The sequence below is a fragment of the Hevea brasiliensis genome, chromosome 5 (assembly GCF_030052815.1).
Source record: "Hevea brasiliensis isolate MT/VB/25A 57/8 chromosome 5, ASM3005281v1, whole genome shotgun sequence".
Classification (NCBI taxonomy): domain Eukaryota; kingdom Viridiplantae; phylum Streptophyta; class Magnoliopsida; order Malpighiales; family Euphorbiaceae; genus Hevea; species Hevea brasiliensis.
The window spans coordinates 8,826,570-8,848,979 of NC_079497.1; the positions used below are offsets into that span (position 1 = coordinate 8,826,570).

At 31.3% G+C, this 22,410-nt stretch overlaps 1 protein-coding gene across 1 annotated transcript; it reads right to left on the reverse strand.

Moving 5' to 3' along the window:
- Window positions 1-1,987: 1,987 nt before the first annotated feature.
- Window positions 1,988-5,678, reverse strand: LOC110666137 (probable protein phosphatase 2C 34). Its single transcript, XM_021826525.2, has 6 exons — window positions 5,408-5,678; window positions 3,766-4,082; window positions 3,264-3,572; window positions 2,824-2,941; window positions 2,505-2,728; window positions 1,988-2,379 (listed from the first exon to the last, which is right to left on the reverse strand). Exons 2-6 carry the CDS (start codon window positions 4,006-4,008, stop codon window positions 2,167-2,169), a joined length of 1,107 nt encoding a protein of 368 aa, XP_021682217.2. The 5' UTR covers window positions 4,009-4,082; window positions 5,408-5,678; the 3' UTR covers window positions 1,988-2,166.
- Between the last annotated feature and the right edge of the window lie 16,732 nt (window positions 5,679-22,410).

Sequence of the window (22,410 nt, forward strand, 5' to 3'; positions counted from 1 at the left end):
ATAAAAATATAAAATAAAATAATTAAAAAAAAATTAGACTATAAGTTGCGTCTAATTTTTTTAAATCTTTTTAATTATTTATTTTTTTAATTTTAATTTTTTTATTTTATTAAATTTTAATTTAATTTTAAATTAAAAAGATAATATTTATAATAAAAATATTATAATATATAATATTAAATATTATGATTTTATTTATTAAAATAATATTTTTAATTTATTTAAAATATAAAATAAAATAATTAAAAATATTATAATATTAATTATTATAATTTTATTTATTAAAATAATATTTTTAATTTATTTAAAATATAAAATAAAATAATTAAAAATTTAAAAAAAGTTAGACGCTATTTATATAACGTCTAACTTTTCTTAAATTTTTTTAATTATTTATTTTTTAATTTTTTATTTTATTAAATTTTAATTTTATTTTAAATTAAAAAATAATATTTATAATAAAAATATTATAATATATAATATTACATATTATAATTTTATTTATTAAAATAATATTTATATTTTATTTAAAATATAAAATAAAATTATTAAAAATTAAAAAAAAAAGATTGTACGCTAGTATCCTTTAAACTTTTTTTTAATTAATTTTTATTATTTCAAGGAAAGCTGGGCGCTATTTTGATTAGCGTCCAGCTCTCCTTTCAACTTTTTGATGCGGACACTATTTTGAATAGCATCCGGATCTTAAAAACGCTATTATAGTTAGCGTCCCGTACTCACCTCGTCTGCATAATTCACCCATTTTTTATAATTATCTTCAAATTCATCTTTTTTTTGTATTATTGTATTTTTTATTACACCTTTTTTTTTTTTTGTCAAAAGCCCTCTATTTATATATATATATATGTGTGTCTCTGTGGCTTCTATTTGATATATATATTTGCTTCATTATGTATTATTGAATTAAAATTAAAATTTATTGCACAAGATTTTTTTTTTTTATTTTCCACTCATAAAATATATTTGATAACAATATTCATTTTGAAATTTTAATTATATGTTTTGCAATATTCATTTTATTAAAAAAAATCTATACATAAAAAATTGTTAATTTATGAGCGATGAGTTTTATTTATATTTTTTTACTAGTAATTAAGAAATAAATAAAATAAGATTACTATGAAAAAAATAAATTAATTTGTTTTTATTTCTCAAGAAGCCAGAGAAACACTAGCTAAACTAAAGAGAAGAGAAATGGTATCTAAATGAGTGAAATGTGGTAGAAGCATTACCAATGGAAATACTAAAGCCCGAGCACTTTTGAGACTTATACAACTACTTTTAGATGGGCAGAAAGGTATTACGACTACTTTTGGATGGATATACAGGCATTACGACCACTTTGATACAAGGTGGTTGTGGGATAACATGAATGGACTTCCAAAGTAGGCTTTTCTTTAGTGCTTTGATGGAAGAATTAGGGGTAGGATTAGGATTTTTTTTCTAAGTTGAATTTCCTGATATGGAGGGTCTTATTTATAGAACGAATAACCTATCCAACCTACTCCTTTGGGATTGCAGACTGACCAAGCTTTTTATTCAAGACATCCAGTGAAAGTAGGTCAGAAGGAGTGCAAGCTACTTCGAAGTGAGGTAACATCTCTTAGTCACACTTTCTTGGGCATGTGAATGATGGCTAATAAACATTATCACTTCGTTATGAGGGTACCCTCAGAAGGTAAATGAAACTTGATAATTAGATTGTTTAAGGAAATAATTAATGTAAATCTCCTGACTTTCAATGGAGTGAATTTGGTAACTGTTATTGAAGGTCAATGTCGGATGTATGATCCCCTTTCTCTTTATTCAAGGCATGACTTAAGTCAAATTAGTCGTATGAGGAGGTGAGTATTTCATATTTCGGTAAGAAAGGAGATATGACCCTTTCTACACGTATACCTGTCTCTTACCCAAGAACTTGGCTAATTATATTGTATCAGATGCTCTTATCTAAGGACGCAGCTAATTATATTGTATCAGATGGTATATTGCACAGAATGGTGAAGGCGAAGGACAAAAACATGCACATAGCTGAGAAAGGGGAAGTTCCACTGATCCTATTTCTCCATGGATTCCCAGAACTCTTCCTGGCACCATCAGATTCTTTCTAATTCAATGTAATAAGAAATTAACAATTTCTGATCACTATTTTGGAGTACTAACATGGGAAATTTCCTGAGTGTGAGGAGAGGATTGGAGGAAAAGACAAATGGCCGATATATCATCCATTGCAATTCCCTTCCTCTTGCGTTTCCATGCATGTGCTGCTGATTCAACCAGACGTTTAGCTGCCTTTGCCCTGTCAGCTGTTGAAGATACAATTTGCACTGCTTCTTGATTAGAGATGACATCCCATACCTATATCACAAAACTAATTTTAAGTTCCAATCTTTTTTCTCATTGAGTAAACTTTCTAAAACTCATTTCAGAAATAATAATGGCTGATTTTGTCGGAAATTATAAGTATAATGGATTATACATACCCCATCAGTTGCCAACACAACAAATTGGTCTTTGCTGGTTATATGCCTTTGGGTCACTTCAGGCACAGAAATAAGTCCAAAATCCTTTATGCAGTAATCCCCAAAGGCTCTAGACATTGCTAGTCCTGGTGATTCCTCATCTGGCAGCCAAATTCTGTGCACCCTTGGCTCATCTTCCAAACAGAACACTCGTCCCTTGCATTGAAGTATTCGTTCACACTCCTCTGCAAAAAAGAAAATATTAAAATTACTGTAAGATGGGACAAGTCTTTTCACATTTCTTGCTTTTAGAGAGAGAGGAAGAAGGGAAGGAACTAACCAGGCAAATTGGGCTTGAAGTCAACAGTAAGCTGAACTGGTACCAAGTCTCCATCATCTGAGGTGGCAGCCAATACAGCACGAGAGTCACCAACATTTGCTACAAAAATGAATTCTCCCTACACAAAATAGAAACTAGGATGTTATTACCATGGATCCATGTCAACAATGACCTAACTTTACCAAAGATCATAATACAAGAGAATATCATGTCACAGTTTGCAGACCTACTACAATAATTAATTGATTATCCATGTTATTATCTTCACAATAGCATCCTAAAACTAATCTTTAAATAAATGAAATTTTCTTATCCTATAATTGTTTCTTTCATATTCATAAAATATATTTTAATCCATGAACAGATAGCTTCATAGCAAATTGAAAAAGTAAAAGCATTGCACATTCAAAGATCAGCTAGAATTTAGCAATTTCTCTTACCTGTCTGACAATTGTCGAGGCTGTTGTTCCACTATGGAATGTATCAATCTTACGGTGCTGCTCTAGCTCCTGGTCAACAGCAGCACAAGTCTTTATATAGGAATGCTTCCACATATTAAATCTTTGATGCTTTTTATCTGATTCCAAGTCAATATCTGGATCAAGTGAAGTTTGAGCAAGAGTCTCCTGCCAATGACACAGTAAAGATGACGGCATCCATTCTCGGACTTTCTTTGCGACGAAATGGCCCCAGGGACCATGGCCATCAAAAATCCCACAAAACATCATGTCTTCTTGGCATCCAAATTCCTACTTCCATAGAAACAGTAACAACATTATTCACTAAAAAGATGTATTTAAATCACATTCAGGACACAAGAAAACATACAAGTATCTAAAAGAATTAGAAAACATGTAACCTGAATTACATATTGGTGTAATAGAATCTATTTCTTGGCAGTTAGAATCAGAGAAATATGATTTGCTATTGTTGTACTCTTACCTCCCACACAATGAAGCTATCCTGGTTCACTCCTTTCTCACCTCTCTTCGAGAAAACTGATGCAAAATTCTTTGAACCATCAACACTTACAAAGCCAGAAGATCGCAATATCAAGTCGTTCTTCTTTGCTTCTTTTGCCATTGCTTCTGCAGCTTCCCTTCCATCACCATTCCCAATACTCTTCCCTTTTCTTATTGAAAATGACCTTGCTAACCCATTGAACATGGAGGATAGATGCCCCATTGCTACGCTTAAAGTTCAATGTCCAATGGACACCAGAATGCTGTAGTGTCCTACCTTTTTGCAGATTCAAAAACCTAAAAATTTAAAGAAAAAATAATAAGCACATAAGCATGGTACAAGAATGACTAGAAAAGGAAAAAAAAATGCTAAAATATTCTCAATAGAAGTAGCCAAGTTGCAGTTTTTTTACTCAAAAATATTTTGCTAAGAACCAGAACGGTGGTTAAAGTACATTGAATATATACAGTGGAGGGAAATAAAAGATGTGATCTGACTCAGAAAGCCAAGAATCTTACAATTTAATAACAGTGAAAACCAAAAACTGTAAAACTGGAAGACATCACAGAGAATATTCAATCTGACATGGAATTCCAATATTGTCTCCAGAATATTGCAGGAAAGCCAAGAGCAAAAGAACAATAAACCAAATATAAAGAACCCCCTCCCTATGGCTATAGGTTTTAGACTTTTCTGGCAGGCAGCTCCGTTACTGTTTTTGTTTTGGTTTCTAATAAAATGTGGCCGGAAGGGTAAAATTTGAATTGCATCAATAAACCATTGCCAGCCAAGCCATAGGAAAGATTTAAAAAAGTACCGACTGAAACATACCTAATACTACTAAATGCCTGGGTTTTGTTTGAGATTGTCAATCTACAGCAAGCAAAAGCTAAAAGGGAAAGGTATTCAGCTTTTTTTTTCCCCCAACAATATGTATCAACCAAACAGAGGTTGACCCTTTTGTTCTTTTGCCAAGAAAATCAAGATTAGGAAAAAAGAAAAGACAGGGTAAGAGAATCATCTTCAATCATGTATTTTTCCGGTAAATCTTTAAAATAAATAATAAACCAGAATTCAGCTGAGTAATAAATGAGTATATCTAGCTTAATTATTCAAAAAAGAGAAAGTCATTATCCTGCTATATTTTCACTTGAAATTCATCCACACATTTTCTCAGGAAGGAAACCAAACTCCTATTCTCTGGCCTCTGTCCTTTCAGCTGAGAAATGTATTACTGAAACAGTATAATTAAAAGGTATGACTTCTATAATTCTCTTAATATATTGTTTGAAGATCATAGCTAAAAAATGGCATATGCTCAACACAGAAGGCAAACATAATTCGACATGATTGAAGCTTATTACTCAAAATTCTTTCTTTCCAATATTTTCCCAGAAACCAAACAAACCCAGATGAAATCTTGACCGAAATTTAGGGGGGAAAAAAACAAAAGAAAAACAACTTTTAAGCTGCTTATCTTTCAGCCTTTCACAAACTAAAGAAATGAATTTTTTTTTTTTCTTAAAAAAAATCTCTATTTTTTTTTTCTTCATTCTCTCAGAAAACTAAACAGACATTAATCCATAACTAAAATGAAAACAAGTGAAGAAGGATAAAAGACCTTGAGGCAAAAGAAAAACAGATAAAAATCAGAGAGCAGGAATCTGACGAATTTGCTGGAAAGATGACGCCATCTGCCGGAACATAAGAGAAGAAATCTGAGAAGAGGAGCTGAGAATTCGAGAAAAAGAATAAGGAGATAAATCACAGTCCATAATGAGAGAGAAGTAGAGAAGTTTCTCTCTTCCTGTTTTGTTGGGTTGTGATTTTTCTCTTTTTACTCTCTGTATTTGGAGAAGATAACAAAGGAAAAAAAAAAAAAAAAAAAAAAAGCCACTAACTATTTCACCTCCATATGCTTCCTTTTTAACTATAAATTGTTATTTATTAAATACATGTCCATATTTTATCTATTAAATATATATTTATATTTTAAATTTATTATAAATTAAATCCAAATAAAAATTTTTCGTGAGGTCAACTTCCATTGTAGTATGAAATTAGCAGCTTGACCATTTCCGATTCTCTTGGGATACGAAGGCTTCAGGCGAAACAGAAGCCATTACCTCTATTTGAGTACTATTTAATGAAGTATAATTAACATATACCTAAGTATATTCTAAAATCAACCATTATATATATATATATATATATATATATATATATATATATATATATATAGTTTGGGAGATAATGATATTTTGGATTGTTAATTTGTGTAACAAGAATTTTTAACCTAACACATGGCCACATTATCAGCCAATGGCTTCCTTTTTGGACCCAACACTCATCTACTTTTGAATTCTTTAAACAATCATCACTAATTTGTTTTTATGTGGCAAATAATTATTATTAAAAACTAAAAGAATTGAGATGGTTATATCATTTGTAATTATTTTAATGGTTATAATCATTTTTCAGAAGAAAATTATTAAAAAAAAATTATTGCATCAGTAATATGTTTATTGAAATATACATGATTATTATGAATTTGTAGTAATTAAAATTATATTTGTATTGTTAATATTATTTTTTTAATGGAAAATGCAATTTTTTTTTTATAATTTTTATAGCAATTTTTGTATTTTTATTTATTAAAAATCAATGAAAAGGTTATATATTTAAAATATAATTATCTTATAATTAATATGTCGGTCCAAAAACACGCAAATTATTATTAAGTGGTTTAACAACCAGAAGGGCTAATATTCTCATGTGACCAATTAATGTTACCGACCGTGAGCCTACAAAAGCTTTTATCATGATTGGGCCCACCGTAACATGGGTCCCGACTCCTAACTCAGTAAGTGTTGGCCAATGAATCCTACCCAAGTCAATCCCCTCATCAAGTTGTAGGTGGGCGTGGGACCACCTGATCCTGACCACTCTATGACATTTCCCCATTCATCTCATGATTTTGTCGAAAGGGAAAATTTTACGGTATTTTTCATGGTTATTTACTTAGATGCATTTGACGAATGAAAAAATAATAGTTTTTCGTTTATAAGAAAGTGAATTTCTTTTATAATATTAAAAATGAATATTATAGAATTATAAGAAATAATATATATATATTTTTTGAATATATTTAATAATTTTTTATTTTTCACGTTATAAGGAGATATAGTTTATGAAGTATTTTTTAATATTATTAAATAAATTATTATTAAAAATATTATTTTAAATATATTAAATTCAATGTATTTTAATTATAAATATTATTTTTTAAATAATATTAAAAAATATTTTATAAAAAAAAAACTTCTTCCCACATTTTAAAGGAGCACCAAACAGATTTAATTTATCCTTGATGGTATTTTATTTAGTTTATAAAAATCATCTAGCGTTTATAAGTTCATTTAAACTTATAAGTATTTGAAATTGTTAAAGTGTTTATAAATAATTGATAATTAATTAATATTTAGTAAAAAATAGATTATAAGTATGTTTATTATTAAAATAATTAAAAAATATTAAATAAAATTTATTATAAAATTTTAAAAATTAAATAAAAATAATATAATAAAATTAGTCAAATTAACTTAAAAATACAGATTTTATAATCACCAAAATGAAAATTTAAATTTTACAATTTAAATTTTTTAATTTATAAATTTAAAAATTATTATAAATAAATATGTATAATTTCTTAGTTCAATGAATAAGAATCTATTCAATAATACTAGTTATAATTATTTTAGTAGCTATTATTAATTATTAGCTATTAAATATTAATTATTAATAATTAGTTATAAAATTATTTAATAAAAATAATTATTAAATATAAAAATAATAATATTATTTGTTTTAATTTTATTAAAATATTAAATATTATTTTAAAAATTAAAAAATAATAATATATTATAATTTACTTTTATAATCTTTACATAATAATGCAAAATTAAAAATAAAAAAAAGAAAAAAGAAAAAGGCAATGTCTAGGTGCCCGCTCCCTTAAAAGTAGTGGATGAACAGGGGTAAAAGCATGATAGTGAAGGCGCGTACTTTGGTGGGGGGCGGATATCCTGATCTACGCATGTTGCAATTAATGTGCTTGTCTTCATTGCAAGAGGATTTTTTTTTTTAAGACACCTGCTGCCTTTGGGCATATTGCCTTTACGTTTCATGATACCGTGTTTTTAATTTTGTTTTTATTTTTTTTATATTTAAAAATAGATAAAAATAACAATCTTTAAATTTATTTTTTATTTATTAATTATAAAATTTATCATTTTTTTAATAAAATTATAAATATAAAAAAATGAGATTAACATATTATATAACTCATTAGTAAATTTTATATTATACAATTTTTTAATATAATAAATTAATAACTAAAGATAATATTCACATAAAAAAAAAAAAAACCCTAAGCTAATAATTGGGCCGTGGTTTGTGGTTACAACTTATGCGTCGGTGCAAAGAAGGCAAGAAGTGATTGCCTTGGGCCCGCAGATCATCAGGTAGGGACCGCTGGCCTAAACTTTCGCAAATGAAAAGGTGCCACGTAGCAGGGACAATCACATGTGGGACGGTGCACGGGATAACGACGTCTAAACTTTGGAAGAACGCGTCAACGCTGGGATCTTTATTTTTTTCTCTTGGTAGGTGTGGACTGAGAAAGTCCTATGACTTTTAATCCATTATTTTCTCATCATTATGCACCTAAATTTCATTTTTATATTATTGTAATACCATCATGGGAAATCTATTTAGGGCTTGAATTTTGATTACATTAGATTATTTATAGTTTTTTGTTGTGTTGTGACGTAATTGCAGGTTGCCTGAAGCAAATTGCAAATTAAGCCAATTTATGCTGAAGAAGAAGAGGAGGGGTACGATACAGCGAACAGTCTACTGAATCAAACTATTTACCTCATTATCAAGTTCTAAAAGGAATACACTAATGAACTGCTTGACAGAACTGACCTGAAAGCTAAGGTCCCTCAAGTGATGGGTGTCAATTTCAGTGTGTCATTTTCGTCACCAACTACAGCTATGGCTGTCTTCAGACCTGGCCATGGGCCGGTTTGGCCTGTGAGTGAGACTCTCCTAGATCAAACTCAAGACCAGATCAGGTCAACGATTTCAAGCTATGAACAAGTCCAGAACTGAAGTTAAGGGGCTGTTTACGGTTCCTTCACGCTGAACTTGAACAGAAATAGACCAGATCAAATCGGCCCAATTAAAAACTTCTTTTTTTAATTTTATAAAGTTTATATTTGTCTTTTTTTTTTAAATTTTTTTATATTAGAAACTAAGTAAATGTGCCTAAAAATTTATTATAGTTTGATAATCAAGGTTCGAACAAGCACCGAACCAAAACCATTTCAAACCAAGAAAATCTGAGCCGATGAACGGTTAAGGGCCGCCAAATTGCTGATTCCGAACCGAAACTAGACATTGGCCTGTTCAAGCTGTCTTCACATTATGCTATATAGGTCTTCTTCTTCTACTACCACTTCTTTCCCAACTCACAAACAGTATATTAACACCTTACTTTCTAGCAGTGTACAGTACCATTTCAATGTCTATGACTTATAAACATTACAGAAAATCCAACAAGAACGACAAAAAATCCAAAATGGGTGCAATATTTTAGTCCTAATAGAAATAAAGGCCTAAAGAACAATCCCAGCCAATGGTGCTATGCAGTTAAATAACAAGTGAACACAAGCGATGGCAATGTGGAGGGCTAGTAAACTTACTCACCCCAGCATTTCTTTGGATTATCCATTTGGCTAAGTCTTCTTAGCCACTTTTAATCATATATTTCATTTGATATATGCTTTGAGTGATAGTGATGTAAACTTTTACGACAGGTTCGTTCTTTATGAGCTAAAATCAAAATGAAAAACCTCTTCTCTTCTTTGTAAAAGAGGAATAAAGTAGCAAGAACAGAATTAACTGTTGGCATCTCCTTAGATTGGAATTTACTTTATCAACAACATGGTATTGGAGTTAATTTTAATTTCGATGTTGGGTTATCTGCAGATTTTCAATCTTGAAATTTCAAATTCTAAATGTCTAGTTCTAGACATAAGGGTGTATATCAAGTCTCATATCAGCCAAATATTAAGCAAAAGTACTTCATATGTGGTTTTGTAATTCTCCTTCGCAAGAGATGCAATTAGGTTTGGTTAATTTTATCAAACATGGTATCAAAGCTCACGTTAATCTTGATTTTAAATTGCACACACACAAATATTTAGTTTTACAAATTTCATACTCCAAATATCTTTTTGGAATGAAATTAAATTTACGAATTGCATCTTTGCCCAATTTTATAAATGGATTATGATGTGTATCTAGACAAATTATGCCATTTGTAGATCATGCACAGTCTTGATGATGTGCAAGTAATACATATATATATATTACTTCAAATTGATTTTGAGTGTGTAAAATCTCTTTGAATGCTTAAGAATTTTGGCAAATGTAATAAAATATAATTAATTATGTAATAGAATCAATGTTGTATTATAAAGTAATTATCATTACATTATTATGTTTATTTGCAAAATAAAAATAAAAATAATGCAATATAATGATAATTTACGTTTTAATATTTAATTTAGTTATGATATTAATAACAAGTGGTAATGATTGCACTAATTATTGATCGAGTGTTAATAATAGTCAAGAGGTGTTGATGGTGGTGGCAATGACAAAGATGGTCATGTGATGATGGCAAGATGAGAGTAGTGATGATGGTAGTTGTCAGGTGATAGTAACGATGGCAATGGCTAAATGAAAGTAACGGTGGTCACTCAGCAGTGACGATGGCAAAAATTCAAATTAGGAGGGTACATTCTTTTTTATTAACTAGAAAGTCCAATTAAAGTATATAATTTATAAAAATAATATATATAAAATAAATAAAAGTTGATAATAAAATTTGTTTAGATAATATTGACTTTTTAAAAATTAATTGAAATTGTTTTTAATTTGAAAATATAATATATGTTTAATATTATAAATTTTTGAACTTAAAATTAAAAAAAAACTTATTCAATTTATTTTTTGAGTATGATGAAATTCAGCAAAGGGAGATTCCACCAATGGTAATGAATTATGAATAGAAAGACACTAATGTTTTTCAAATTAATGAAAAAAAAGATAAAATATTCGATAATATTGTCTAATAATTTAAATTTCAAAGCATAGAAGTTGGTGTTTGTGGATTTGTTGGAAAAGTAAAATAATAAAATATAATTAATGGATAAGATGATATCAAAAAGCAATGATGTTTGGGGATTTTTTTACTAAAAATATCTGTGTCCCCTTATTGATATCATTCTTTCAATAAGATAGCAAAAGATTTAGAGTTTTCTTTTTCTAATTACTAATAAACTACTAAAAGTTTTTAAAATATTGGGTCACTACTCCATTGAAATTTGGTGAATAATAGTAAAAAATATTAATTTTATTAAAATTATTACACTCCTAAAAACTTTTAAAATTTCAAGGGGTCTAATGCCTACCAAAATTTAGTGGGTAATAATAAAAAAAAATTTTTGTGAAATTATTATTACACCCTTCAAAATTTTTAAAATTTCAATCCATGAGTGGTTACATTTGTGGTGATCAAGCGGTAATGATGGTGATGGTGACAACGTGGATTAGTAGTGATAGTACATAACCGTAGTGACGAAATAATGATAATTATGATAGTGTTGACAATAAATGAAAAAAAAAATTAAAATAAATAATTATGATTCAATTATTTTTTATGCAATTACGTATATTTTTTGAATATACACTAATTATTTTGAACATACAATTTTATGTGATAGAATGCAATCTCTAATTATTTTGAATATAATTTCATACAGTTTGAGTTAATATGATTAAAAAAAAATAAAATTCCCACAGAATCACATTGGTAATCATCTAGTTTACATACACTAAGCCAAGAAAATCATTTATTTCATTATCTATTTATAAGCAGTTGTTGAAAGAATGCAAATGAAAGTGAAATGATTGGTTGAGTGTATGTTTTATAGTGTGAGGTTAAATTTTAAAATTTATTTTGTAATTTTTTTTAAATAAAAAATAAAACATTATATAAAGAACTCGAAAGTTCAAACGAATGTATTGGAAAGATTTATTGGTCAGAATTTAATATGAAATTAATATATTAAGTTTTTAATTCTTTGAATTTTATTAATAAAATTATAATTAAAAAAATAGTGTAAAGATGAAATGCACTCTCCTTGTATATATATATTTTAAATATATTTTTAACATTAATTTTAATTTTAAATTAAGTTGTTATTAATTAGAGTAGCGCTTATCTGTTTTTTTTTTTTAATCACTTTTAATAAACTCACATATATTTTTTAATAATACATTTATTTTTATTTTCTTATTTCTTTAATTTTGTGGATTTTTTTTCCTTTGTGTGAAGTTAATTTTTTTATTGTCTTCTTCTTCTTTGTTAGTATTGTTAATTACATGAAGATGTCTATTAATCAATTATTGCTGATCACTTTTGTTGAATAATTGTAATATCTCAAAAGATTTCAATAATCATGATGAAAAGTTATTCTAAAAAATATATTGAGATATTAAAATAATTTAAAATTTATGTAAAATGAATTTTATATAATATTTGAAGAGGTTTGTTGTATTTTATAAGATTATTTTATTAATTTTTAATATTATATAGTTAATTCATTGATTGAGTATTTAAAATAAGCTTAATTTCACCCATTGTATCTTAATTTTAAAGATTATTTTATTATTATCCCTTAATTTTACATTTTATCATAAAAATACTTAAAATTGAATTTAATACCATCTAAAATATTTCTAACCATATTTTATTAAGTACTCTATTGATTTGAACATGTTTAGATGTATCAGACATGATAAAAAATAATTTCACCAACTGTCTTTCAATTTTAAAGACTGTTTCATTATTACCTCTTAACTTCAATTTATATCACAAAAGTACTTAAACTTCAATTTATACCACCCAAAATATCTCTAAACAAATTCCATTGAGTACTTCTTCCAAAAATTGATATGAACATACCTAAATGCATTATACACTATAAAAATTTAATTTAGGGTCTAATATGTCCAAAGACAAAGAAAAAAATTAAATAAAATGAAAGAGCTATCAGTAATATCTTAACCACAATTAGAGAGATTGTCCTTTTTACATGGTAGATAGAGAAATATCTTTTATTGTATCTAATAGAGAAATATCTTTCATTGTATCTAATTTATTTAAGCATGTTTAGATCAATTTCTTATTGGAGTGCCTAACATAATCTAACCAATGGGACTTTAGATGGTATTAAATTGAAGTTTAAGTATTTTTGTTATATAAATTGATGTTAAGCGATAGTGATGAAATAATCTCAAAATTAAGGGACGGTGGATGAATTAAGCCCACTTTCATGCTAATTCTTTTACCCCTTATTTGGAAAATTGTAATATCCACCATTTTTCGACGTCAGAATTTCTATCACAGATGAACTATTCTGGCGAACTCAAAGATTTCGCAAAAGAAGAGCATGGTGGTAGAAAATGTATATGTGTGTTTAAAGTGTTCAAATGCATTTAAAAATAGAAATGTTTTAAAGATTTTATTTTCTAAAAGTTTTTAAGTGTGTATTTTAGCAGAAGGAACTTCGGCTATTGAAGGATGAACTTTCGGCAGCCGAAATCCCTTTTCCGGTTCAAATATCCTTCTTGGACAGAATGGACTTTGGCAGCCAAAACTAAGATTTTCGGTAGCTAAAAGTCTCTCGACCTTGAGGGTACAAAAGGGTCCAAAACTCATTTTGCTACCAAAAGCACTTGAGTTTTTCTCTTATTCTCTCTCTTAACTGCTAGAGCTTATAAGGAGGTCTCTGAGGGGTTTTCCTTGACTTTTTTTTTAAGGATTTGAAGGTGGATTCTTCCATTTAGAAACTTAGGGGCGCGGATTCAAACTTTGGGTTTTTGGTTCTCTCACTTTCAAGTTTTAAGAAAAGAGGTAACTTTCTTTTCTTCTTTATGTAATAGGTAGATCCAAGCATGTTGATGATAAATTAGATTTTTATAACTTCATTTCATGTAAAGTTGATTTTAATATGAGTTTTGATGAAGTTTATGCATGTTAGAGTTAATGTTTTGTGATTTTTGTTGAAATTGCATATTTTTATTGTTAATTTTGTCATATTTAAGTGCTATGAGCCTTAAATGGCTAGTTTCCTTTGATGGATTGAGCAAAATCCATGTTTATATTACGTTGGACTTGGAAAAAACCTATTATTTGAATTTTTAGTTAATGTATGTGAAAATTAAGCATGATTTTAAATTGTTTTAGACCCTAAAGATGTGTATATATGTTGGGTTTAAGTTTGGAACTTTTGAGTGACTTTGGGGCTTTAGGGAGTTTGAATCTACGGGTTTTTGATATAAAAATTCTGGAAATTTGCAGGTTCGACTGTCGAAAATCATAGCTTCGGCAGCTGAAGCATGCAGTTTCTCAAAAAATCTGAAAATTTTCCAAGTTCGATAATCGAAGACTCAGATTTTAGCAGCCACAATGGCTACTGTCCAAAATGGGCACTTGATGTTCCAAGGTTCGACAACTGAAGTCCAAGACTCTGGCAGCCGAACTTATTTTTGCCCACTTTATTTTTTTTTTATTCCAATATTCCAAAACCTAATTTCATGGTTCCTAAGGGTATAAAATAAGATGTTTTGTCACGACCCAACTTATGGGCCGGACCGACACTAGGACCTGGGCCAGCCTAAAGCCCCCGAGGCCCGTAGTAAGCCTAACTATTCCTTAACCCAACTCTAAGGCCCATTTCGGCCCAATTTCAAGAATTTAACTAGATAGAGTCCGGCCATAAAATGAACCTTTCAACGGGGAGTTTTTAACTCACCGGACCTATAAACAATATATATCAATTGGGGAGCTCAGCTCACCCTCCACATACTCATAACAACATAAAATAAATGGGAGCTCAGCTCCCTCATCCAGCCCAACACACATGCATAAAATAATAAGTTTACAAGTCCAAATTGATAATTTATATTACAGACCCAAATCAAATAAATACTTCTAGCACATGCAGAAATTCTAAGAGTTAACAGGTTTATACAAACATTAATAAACGACCTGCGAGGGAGAAAAGCAGGTTAACCTCATAAATATCCTTCTGTGGCCTGGAAAAATATTAAACAGGAGTGAGCGTTCTACTCAGAGAGTAAAATATCAATTTTAACTATAATCTCTATAACTATCTAAAGCTAATGCAGCCTGTAGAGTAAAATGCAACATCAGCAATATTTTCACATCATAACAGCAAAAAGGTAATTTGGAGCACTCACACACCCAGTAATATCAATCATAATATATGGGAGCTGATCCCCTATATAGCTCTCTTAAATCCAACCTGTGCCAGCGAAGAACTCAAGCTGGACTTTCGCTTAATAAACCAAATCGGGGCCCCAGCGAAAAACTCAAGCCATGACTACCCCGAAGGACTGGGTCCCAGTGAAAATCTCAAGCCGTGACTACCCATCCTATCCATAGCCAACACCACATCACACGCACGTCAACGCACGCACACTGCTCCAAATTACCACAACAACATCCATGGCACTTTAACAGTTGTGAATGCAACATAAAACGTGCCTCGAGTTTAACTACATAGATATATACATATAAGTGATGCATGGGCATGCTTGAACATATAATAATAGTGAAATTACAATTAAAATTAATATTTTACTCACAGACTTGACAATGGATCCGAGGAGGTCAAGCGGAGGAAGAAGGTCATCGCTTATCTGACAATTTTATTACAATCATTTAGTAAATTTGACTCAATACAAATTAAAAAAAGACCAAATACGTCCTAAGTCATGTCGAAAATCCGGCAGAGTCTCCCCTATATCTAGGACCTACCCAACCTGCAAAAGGGCTCAAAACGCACTTCTATATTTGCAATTCATACACTCACAACTCAATCACATCACACAGCCCCTCCTAGGCCCATCCAAACAATCCTCAATCACAATATGTAAATTTACAATTTAGTCCTTATAATTGATCATTTTTACAAAAACTGCCCAAATAAGCTCTAAAAATTCTAAAACTTTGCCCCGCTGTTCTTAGCAATATTACTAGCCTATTGCAAAAAGAATTATAATTTTCTGAGCTGCCACGAATATTTTATGGATTTTTAATCCCATTTAAGTACTAGAAAATTACGAAAAAGTAAGGTTCGGGTTTACCTATGCTGATTCTGACTTCGGGAACGCGCTCGGGACATCTGAAAATATTGGGGTAGCTAAAATCTCGATCCAATTCGGAGACTTTTTCGGTAGTCGATCTGTCTGGCCGACCAAAAATTCACAGACCCGGACAACTGTTGAATTTCTGCGAATTGAAGATACCTACACGAAGCCCACAACACGGGGGTTAGTACATAAATTTTACGAAATTTTCTAAGCTCATTTAATGCTCGGAAAAACACTACGAAATTCCGTGCGACCCACCGAAAAATGGTGTCGGAAAATTTTGAAATTTATATTCCCACGAAGCTCTCAACGAGGGAAGCGCTCTGGTACTCTCGGTTTTCTCATGGAGTTTACGGTTTATGAGAAATCTAGCCCAAAAGTCAAAATGGGCTAAAACTTCCCGGACAAAAATTTGACAAACCGCTCAATAAATTTTTGTGTTCTTGGTGTCTATGGAAAGCTCTTGAGGTGTAGATGGTGTTTGACATAAGAACCGGCCCAAATGGTGGTCGGATCGACCGGATTTCGGCCGGGAAGACGAAGCGGCGCGCTGCGCATCGCGTCACTTCGCGCGACGTTTCCTGGCGTTCCAGGTGGCGGCCAGCTAGTTGGGGTGGCTGGGGAGGCGCGCCGGCGAGGTGGGGAGGCTGAGGAGGCAGCTGGCCGGTAAGGGGAGGTGAGAGGAGAGAAAAAAACGGGAGAGAGAGAGAGACGAAGGAGAACGCGCGCAGGAAGAGGAGAAGAAGAAAAAAAAGGAGCCGGCCCGATTCGGTCGTTTAGATCCGGTTCGATTCGATTCGGCCGGTTCGATTCGGCCGGTTCGATTCAGGATATAAAATTTTGAATTTTTTACTCTGCCTTGGGACCGAAAATAAGGCCCAAAAATTCTGAAAAAAAATTTTAGAAAACTCAGAAAAATTCGTAGACTCCAAATATATTTTTAGTTTTGCCACGTGGTCTTTAAATTAAATTTTAAAAATCATCAAAGTTTTTATTTTCGGAAAATCGAACCCAATTTCTAAAATCCGAAAAATTTCAATAATTTCCTAAAATTCAATAAAATAAAATACCAATAATTACCCCAAAATAATAAATTTAAAAAAAATTAGGGGTGTTACATTCTTCCCCCCTTACAGAAAATTCGTCTTCAAATTTTTACACAAGGCAGAATAAAGTACAGGATTACACATTGAATAGATAAGGGTACTTGCTACGCATGTCCTGTTCTGACTCCCAGATGCACTCTTCCACTGACTGGCTCCTCCACAAAACCTTAACCATAGGGATTTGTTTTGATCTTAGCTGCCTCACTTGGTAGTCCATTATAGCTACAGGTTGCTCCTCAAACGTTAAGTTTTCTTTTACCTCTATTACATCCAGCTGTAGTGTAACACCCTCTCTGTAGCAACTCCGTACATTCTACTGTTCCAGTGACCAGTGTTGGTCCGGACAGCTAGAACGTCCGGAAAAATATTTAAACTAAAGTGAGAAACCATAATTAACTCAAATATTAATAAGAAAAATTTAGGAAAAAAATTTTAGAAATAAAATACAATCAAGTTAAATGAGCCGGTGCCCTAGCAATGGGTAACTTAGTGGGAAGTTGCGGTTCTCGCAACTAGGAGCCCTAGACCCGGAGAAAAATTCATAAAATAATTTTTGGGACTCCAGAGAAGGGTCATTGAGGTTCCTATGGCATTAGAATGCCAAGAAAATATTTAGAAAAAATTTTCAATAAGTACAGACAATTTTGGCTCAATAAGCCAAACGGAGGGCATTTTGGTCATTTCGTCTTCAGAGATGATTTTTGGTCGACTTGTCCAGTTAAGTAAATAATTATTATAACATAAAATATGAATAAATATTGCTAAAAATTGAATTGAAAATGAGTAGAAAAGAAAAAAGAAAAGAAAATAGAATAAATGAGAATTTTAACATCATTATGATGTCATTAAAACCCCAATGACCAATCATATTGTGACACATGTCCTTAACCCATTTAAAATCAATAAAATGGGCAAAAAATGAAAGAAAAATCGAGCTTTCTTCTTCTTCCCATTTCCAGCTGTGAACCTTTTCTTCTTCCATTAAAATTCCTTTCATTTTCTCTCTTCCAAACCTTGAATTCTCACCACTAAACCTTAAGTTCTCTTCATTAAAAATTATCCTTACCTCTTAGGAAGGTGTTTGGCAGTCAAGAAAACTAAAGAAAGTGAGGGAAAAATCTAAGTTGGGTCAAGAGAAAATTCTGCCACTAAGGTTAGTGCTATATCTCTCCATTTTTTTCCTTTAAATTTGAAGTTAGGTATATGGATTTAGTTAGAAATTCATGAAATTAAAAGAACATATCCATGTATGGACCACTTAAAATTTGTTGGCAGCCTTAGTGATGGAAGTGTTGATGAGTTTTGAATGAATTTAAGTTGTATATGGGTGGTCTTGAACATGAGTATGAGACATAAATATCATTAAATATGTTGAATTGATGTATGTGCATTAATGGATATTTGAAAATTAGGGTTTTGAGCTATATTAGGGTTTGGCCATATTGATGGTAAATGGAAGTTTTAATGGTCAATTAGTAACCATTTGGTTATGGGTAAACAAGAAATAAAGTGTGTTTAGTGATGGGATTTGGGTTTAGTGTGACTGCCCTAGGTGACCTGCAGAATTGGACATGAGTCCAGCAGGTTTGGGCAGCCATAACTTGAATTGTAGAGGATCAATTGGTGTTTGGCCAATTGAAAATGAAACTAAACACATAATGGCACAACTTTGGTGAAGAAACCATGCCCATAAGACCAAACCAAGTGGACCAAAAGCTTGCCCCAATCCGGGTGACCTGCAGTCTATTTCTGCAGAATGACTAAATGAGTAGTGTTTGGTCATTTGGGCATAACTCAGTGTAGAATGGTCCAATTGACCTGAAATTTTACCCACAACAAGCTGAGATATAGACCAACAACTTTCATGAAGAAACATAACCCAAATTATGACCAGAACCTATCCAACAAGTGAGTTGAAGTCACTGTTCACTGCACAGTAGATATGGTCAGTCCAGAAAAATTTCAATCCGTCCAGTTGTGGTTTTTGGACCATAACTTGAGTTACAAAACTCCAAATAGAGTGATTCAAAAAAATAAATTCAACTAGACAAAATAAGGAACAACTTTCATGTTGATTATTTTGCCAAATTCCCACTGTAAAATTGACCAATGGAACAGTAAAGACAATGAGTAAAAACTGAAAATTCTGCCCAACTAACATTAAGCTTAGAAATGGTATTGGCAACCAATACCAACAAATTTTGAATGCAAAATGTGGTATGTTGATGATATTAAAACCAATGTACCTATTGCCTATGCAAAAGTTAACATTTTTGTTGACCAATGAATGGAATAGTAACACTAAAACTTTAATTCCAAAAATTGTGAAATTTAAAAGTGTGAAATGCCCTAGTATACCTAACAAGATTGGTTTGGATAGCTTGGCATACCAATAGGGTTCAGTTAGCAGTACTGCACATGGCATTATGCCATTCTGTAATTTCATGGCTTTTAGCCATTCTGACATTGTGTTGAGACTTGGCCTTGTGCCTAATGTTATTACAGCTTATTAGCTGTTCTGTTGCACACCGGGAGATACATATGTGACCGATGGTGTGATGGCCCGAGGTACTTGATACCCAAAGTGCGGTTACCCGTTTATCCAGTCTAGTCGTCCAGTATAGGTTACTTGGGCAACCAAAAATGAAAGTGGATAAATTTAATGAAATAATGAATATAACAAGTACAAAATAAGTAAGTCTACAAATACTCAACGAAAATTTATTTGCAATGAGACATCAATACATTCACTGCATATTTACTTTCTGCTATTTCTTTTTATTTTATTATTGGCACCACTAAGTGTAACACCCCAATTTGTATAGCCTGGTATATTTCACTGTTCCGGTGACCGGAGTCGGTCCAGACAATTAAAGGGATTAGAACCATATTTAAGGCAACTAGAGAAACCATAAACACAAATAATTAGTAATGTTCAATTAGTTAAGTATAAATAAGAAAAACAGAACATAAGAAGTTAAACGAGCCGAGAGTCACAGCGATGGTTGACCTCCTCGGGAACGACTGCGAAGTCGTTTTAAACTCAAATTTCGAACTGTAAAATGTGATGCCGCGGTCCTTAGGACCCTTATGAACACAGTGGAAAAGAGAAAATCACGAAAAAGAACTGTTAAGTCAGTCAAATAATTAGGTCAGGGAGCTAGAAGAAATATGGAATTATTTGCAAACCTGGATGAATCGGCGAGGGGCAATTTGGTCAATTGACCCCGAGAGCTGACTCCTGACCTAACTGTCAAATAAAATCGGAGAAAAGAAAATTTCGGAATCGAGAATTAAATTAAAGAACTAATAGAAAAAAAAAAGAAAAAAAAGAGAGGAAAATCAAAAAGTAAAAAGGTGATGACATCATGCATGACCTCATGCATGATGCCATAACTAAATTAATTAAATATTTATTAAATTAGATTTTGTGGTCTTCCATAAGCAAAATTGATAAAAGAAAACAAAAGAAAAAAAAAATAGAAAAATCTCTTCTTCTTCTCCTTGGTGCCGCCTCACTCTCTCCTTCATTTCACCATTGCTAATCCTCCATTAAAGCTTGCACTTAAGCTTTAATTCCTCCACTCAACCTTAATAAATCCCCTAAAAACTTCACTAGAGCTTGTTATTGCAACTTGAGAAGAAGATTACAAGAAGAAAAAAGAGTTAAAGATAGGGTTTTGAAGATCTAAGAAAGGTTAGTGTGCTAACTTACAATTTATTTCTTTAAATGCATCATTAGTTGTTGAAATGAGCTTAGAATTAATTAAATGAAATGAAAATATGGGGGAAGGACCACTATTGAATTTTTGGCCAGCTTGAAGGGGACCATGATTTGCATGAATTTAATGGGTTTGAATGAATTTATGGACCTCCCTTAGTTGGATGATTATGGTTGAGAACTTTGAAATTTGCTAATGGTAATTAAGTAGTGAGATTAGGGTTTGAAACTTAAGGTTTGAACAAAAAATATGAGAAATGAGTAAATGATATCTTTGACCAATTGTGAACTGAAAAATGGTCAATTGTGACCAAATAAGTTGTGTTTGAATTATTGGAAGTGAAGCCAAATTCGGAGGTTGTATGGTCATGCTGCTGGCAGCATGACCAAGTCAACTTTGAAGGACCAAAACTGAAATTTTACAAGTCCAATTGATATGGTACCAATTGGGGATGAAAATAGACATAAAATGACACAATTTTCATTTAGGAACCATGCCCAAAAAGTGACCAAAACCTAGTGAACAAATTGACCAAAGTTAAGTAAGAGCAGTCTGCCACTGTACAAACTGACCAAATGAACAGTGTTTGTTCATTTGGTCATAACTCAAGCTAGGCAAGTCAAATTGACCTGAAATTTTACCAGTAATTAGATGAGATATAGGCCTAAAATTTTCATGAAGAACACAAGTCCAAATTCTTCCAGCAACCAAGCCATTTGGCCACCCCAAGTTGGTGACCCAAAACTGCCAGCACCAAACTTTGCCCAGAAAATCTGGGTTATTTTCCATCCGGCAGCCCTGATTCAAAGGGCCATAACTTGAGCTACAAAACTCCAATTGGGGTGATTCAAAAAGGAGAATAAACTTAAGACATTAAGAAACATTTTCTATGAAGGAAGTTTTACCAAATTCCAACAGTAGATTGACTAATGGAACAGTGCAACTTGGAGTACCAAAACTGAAAATTTGGCAATTTAGCCAAAAGGATTTAAGCTTTGAGAAAATGACCAAAACCAACAAATTTAATAACCAAAATGTGGTATGTGGGTGAAGTTGGAGTCCCATACCTATTAAGCCTTAAAAAGTCAACAATTTGACTTGAATAGTGTAGTGAATAGTAACCCGAAACACAAAAACTTCGAGAACGTCGAAATTAGCACATTAAAGCTAGGTAAAAATTGAGTGAAATTTATTTTTGGATTTATGCTAAGTTATGGTACTGAAACACTGTGAAACTGTATGTTTCAGCTGAAAAAGACTTGGAAATTCGAAGAGACTGAATCAAGGCTTAAAGGCGACTCAAGTCAGGTCTGTGCACAATAATTCTTGTTTAAATATTTTATTCTCAAAAGTTTGACTTCTGTGATTAATTATGTACTGTGTTGCCATTTTATAATCGCAAATATGACTTTGGAAATTGATTAGATTTTTCATAAATTATTTGATTAAATTGTTTTGAATTGATTTTGTGTTCACACTTA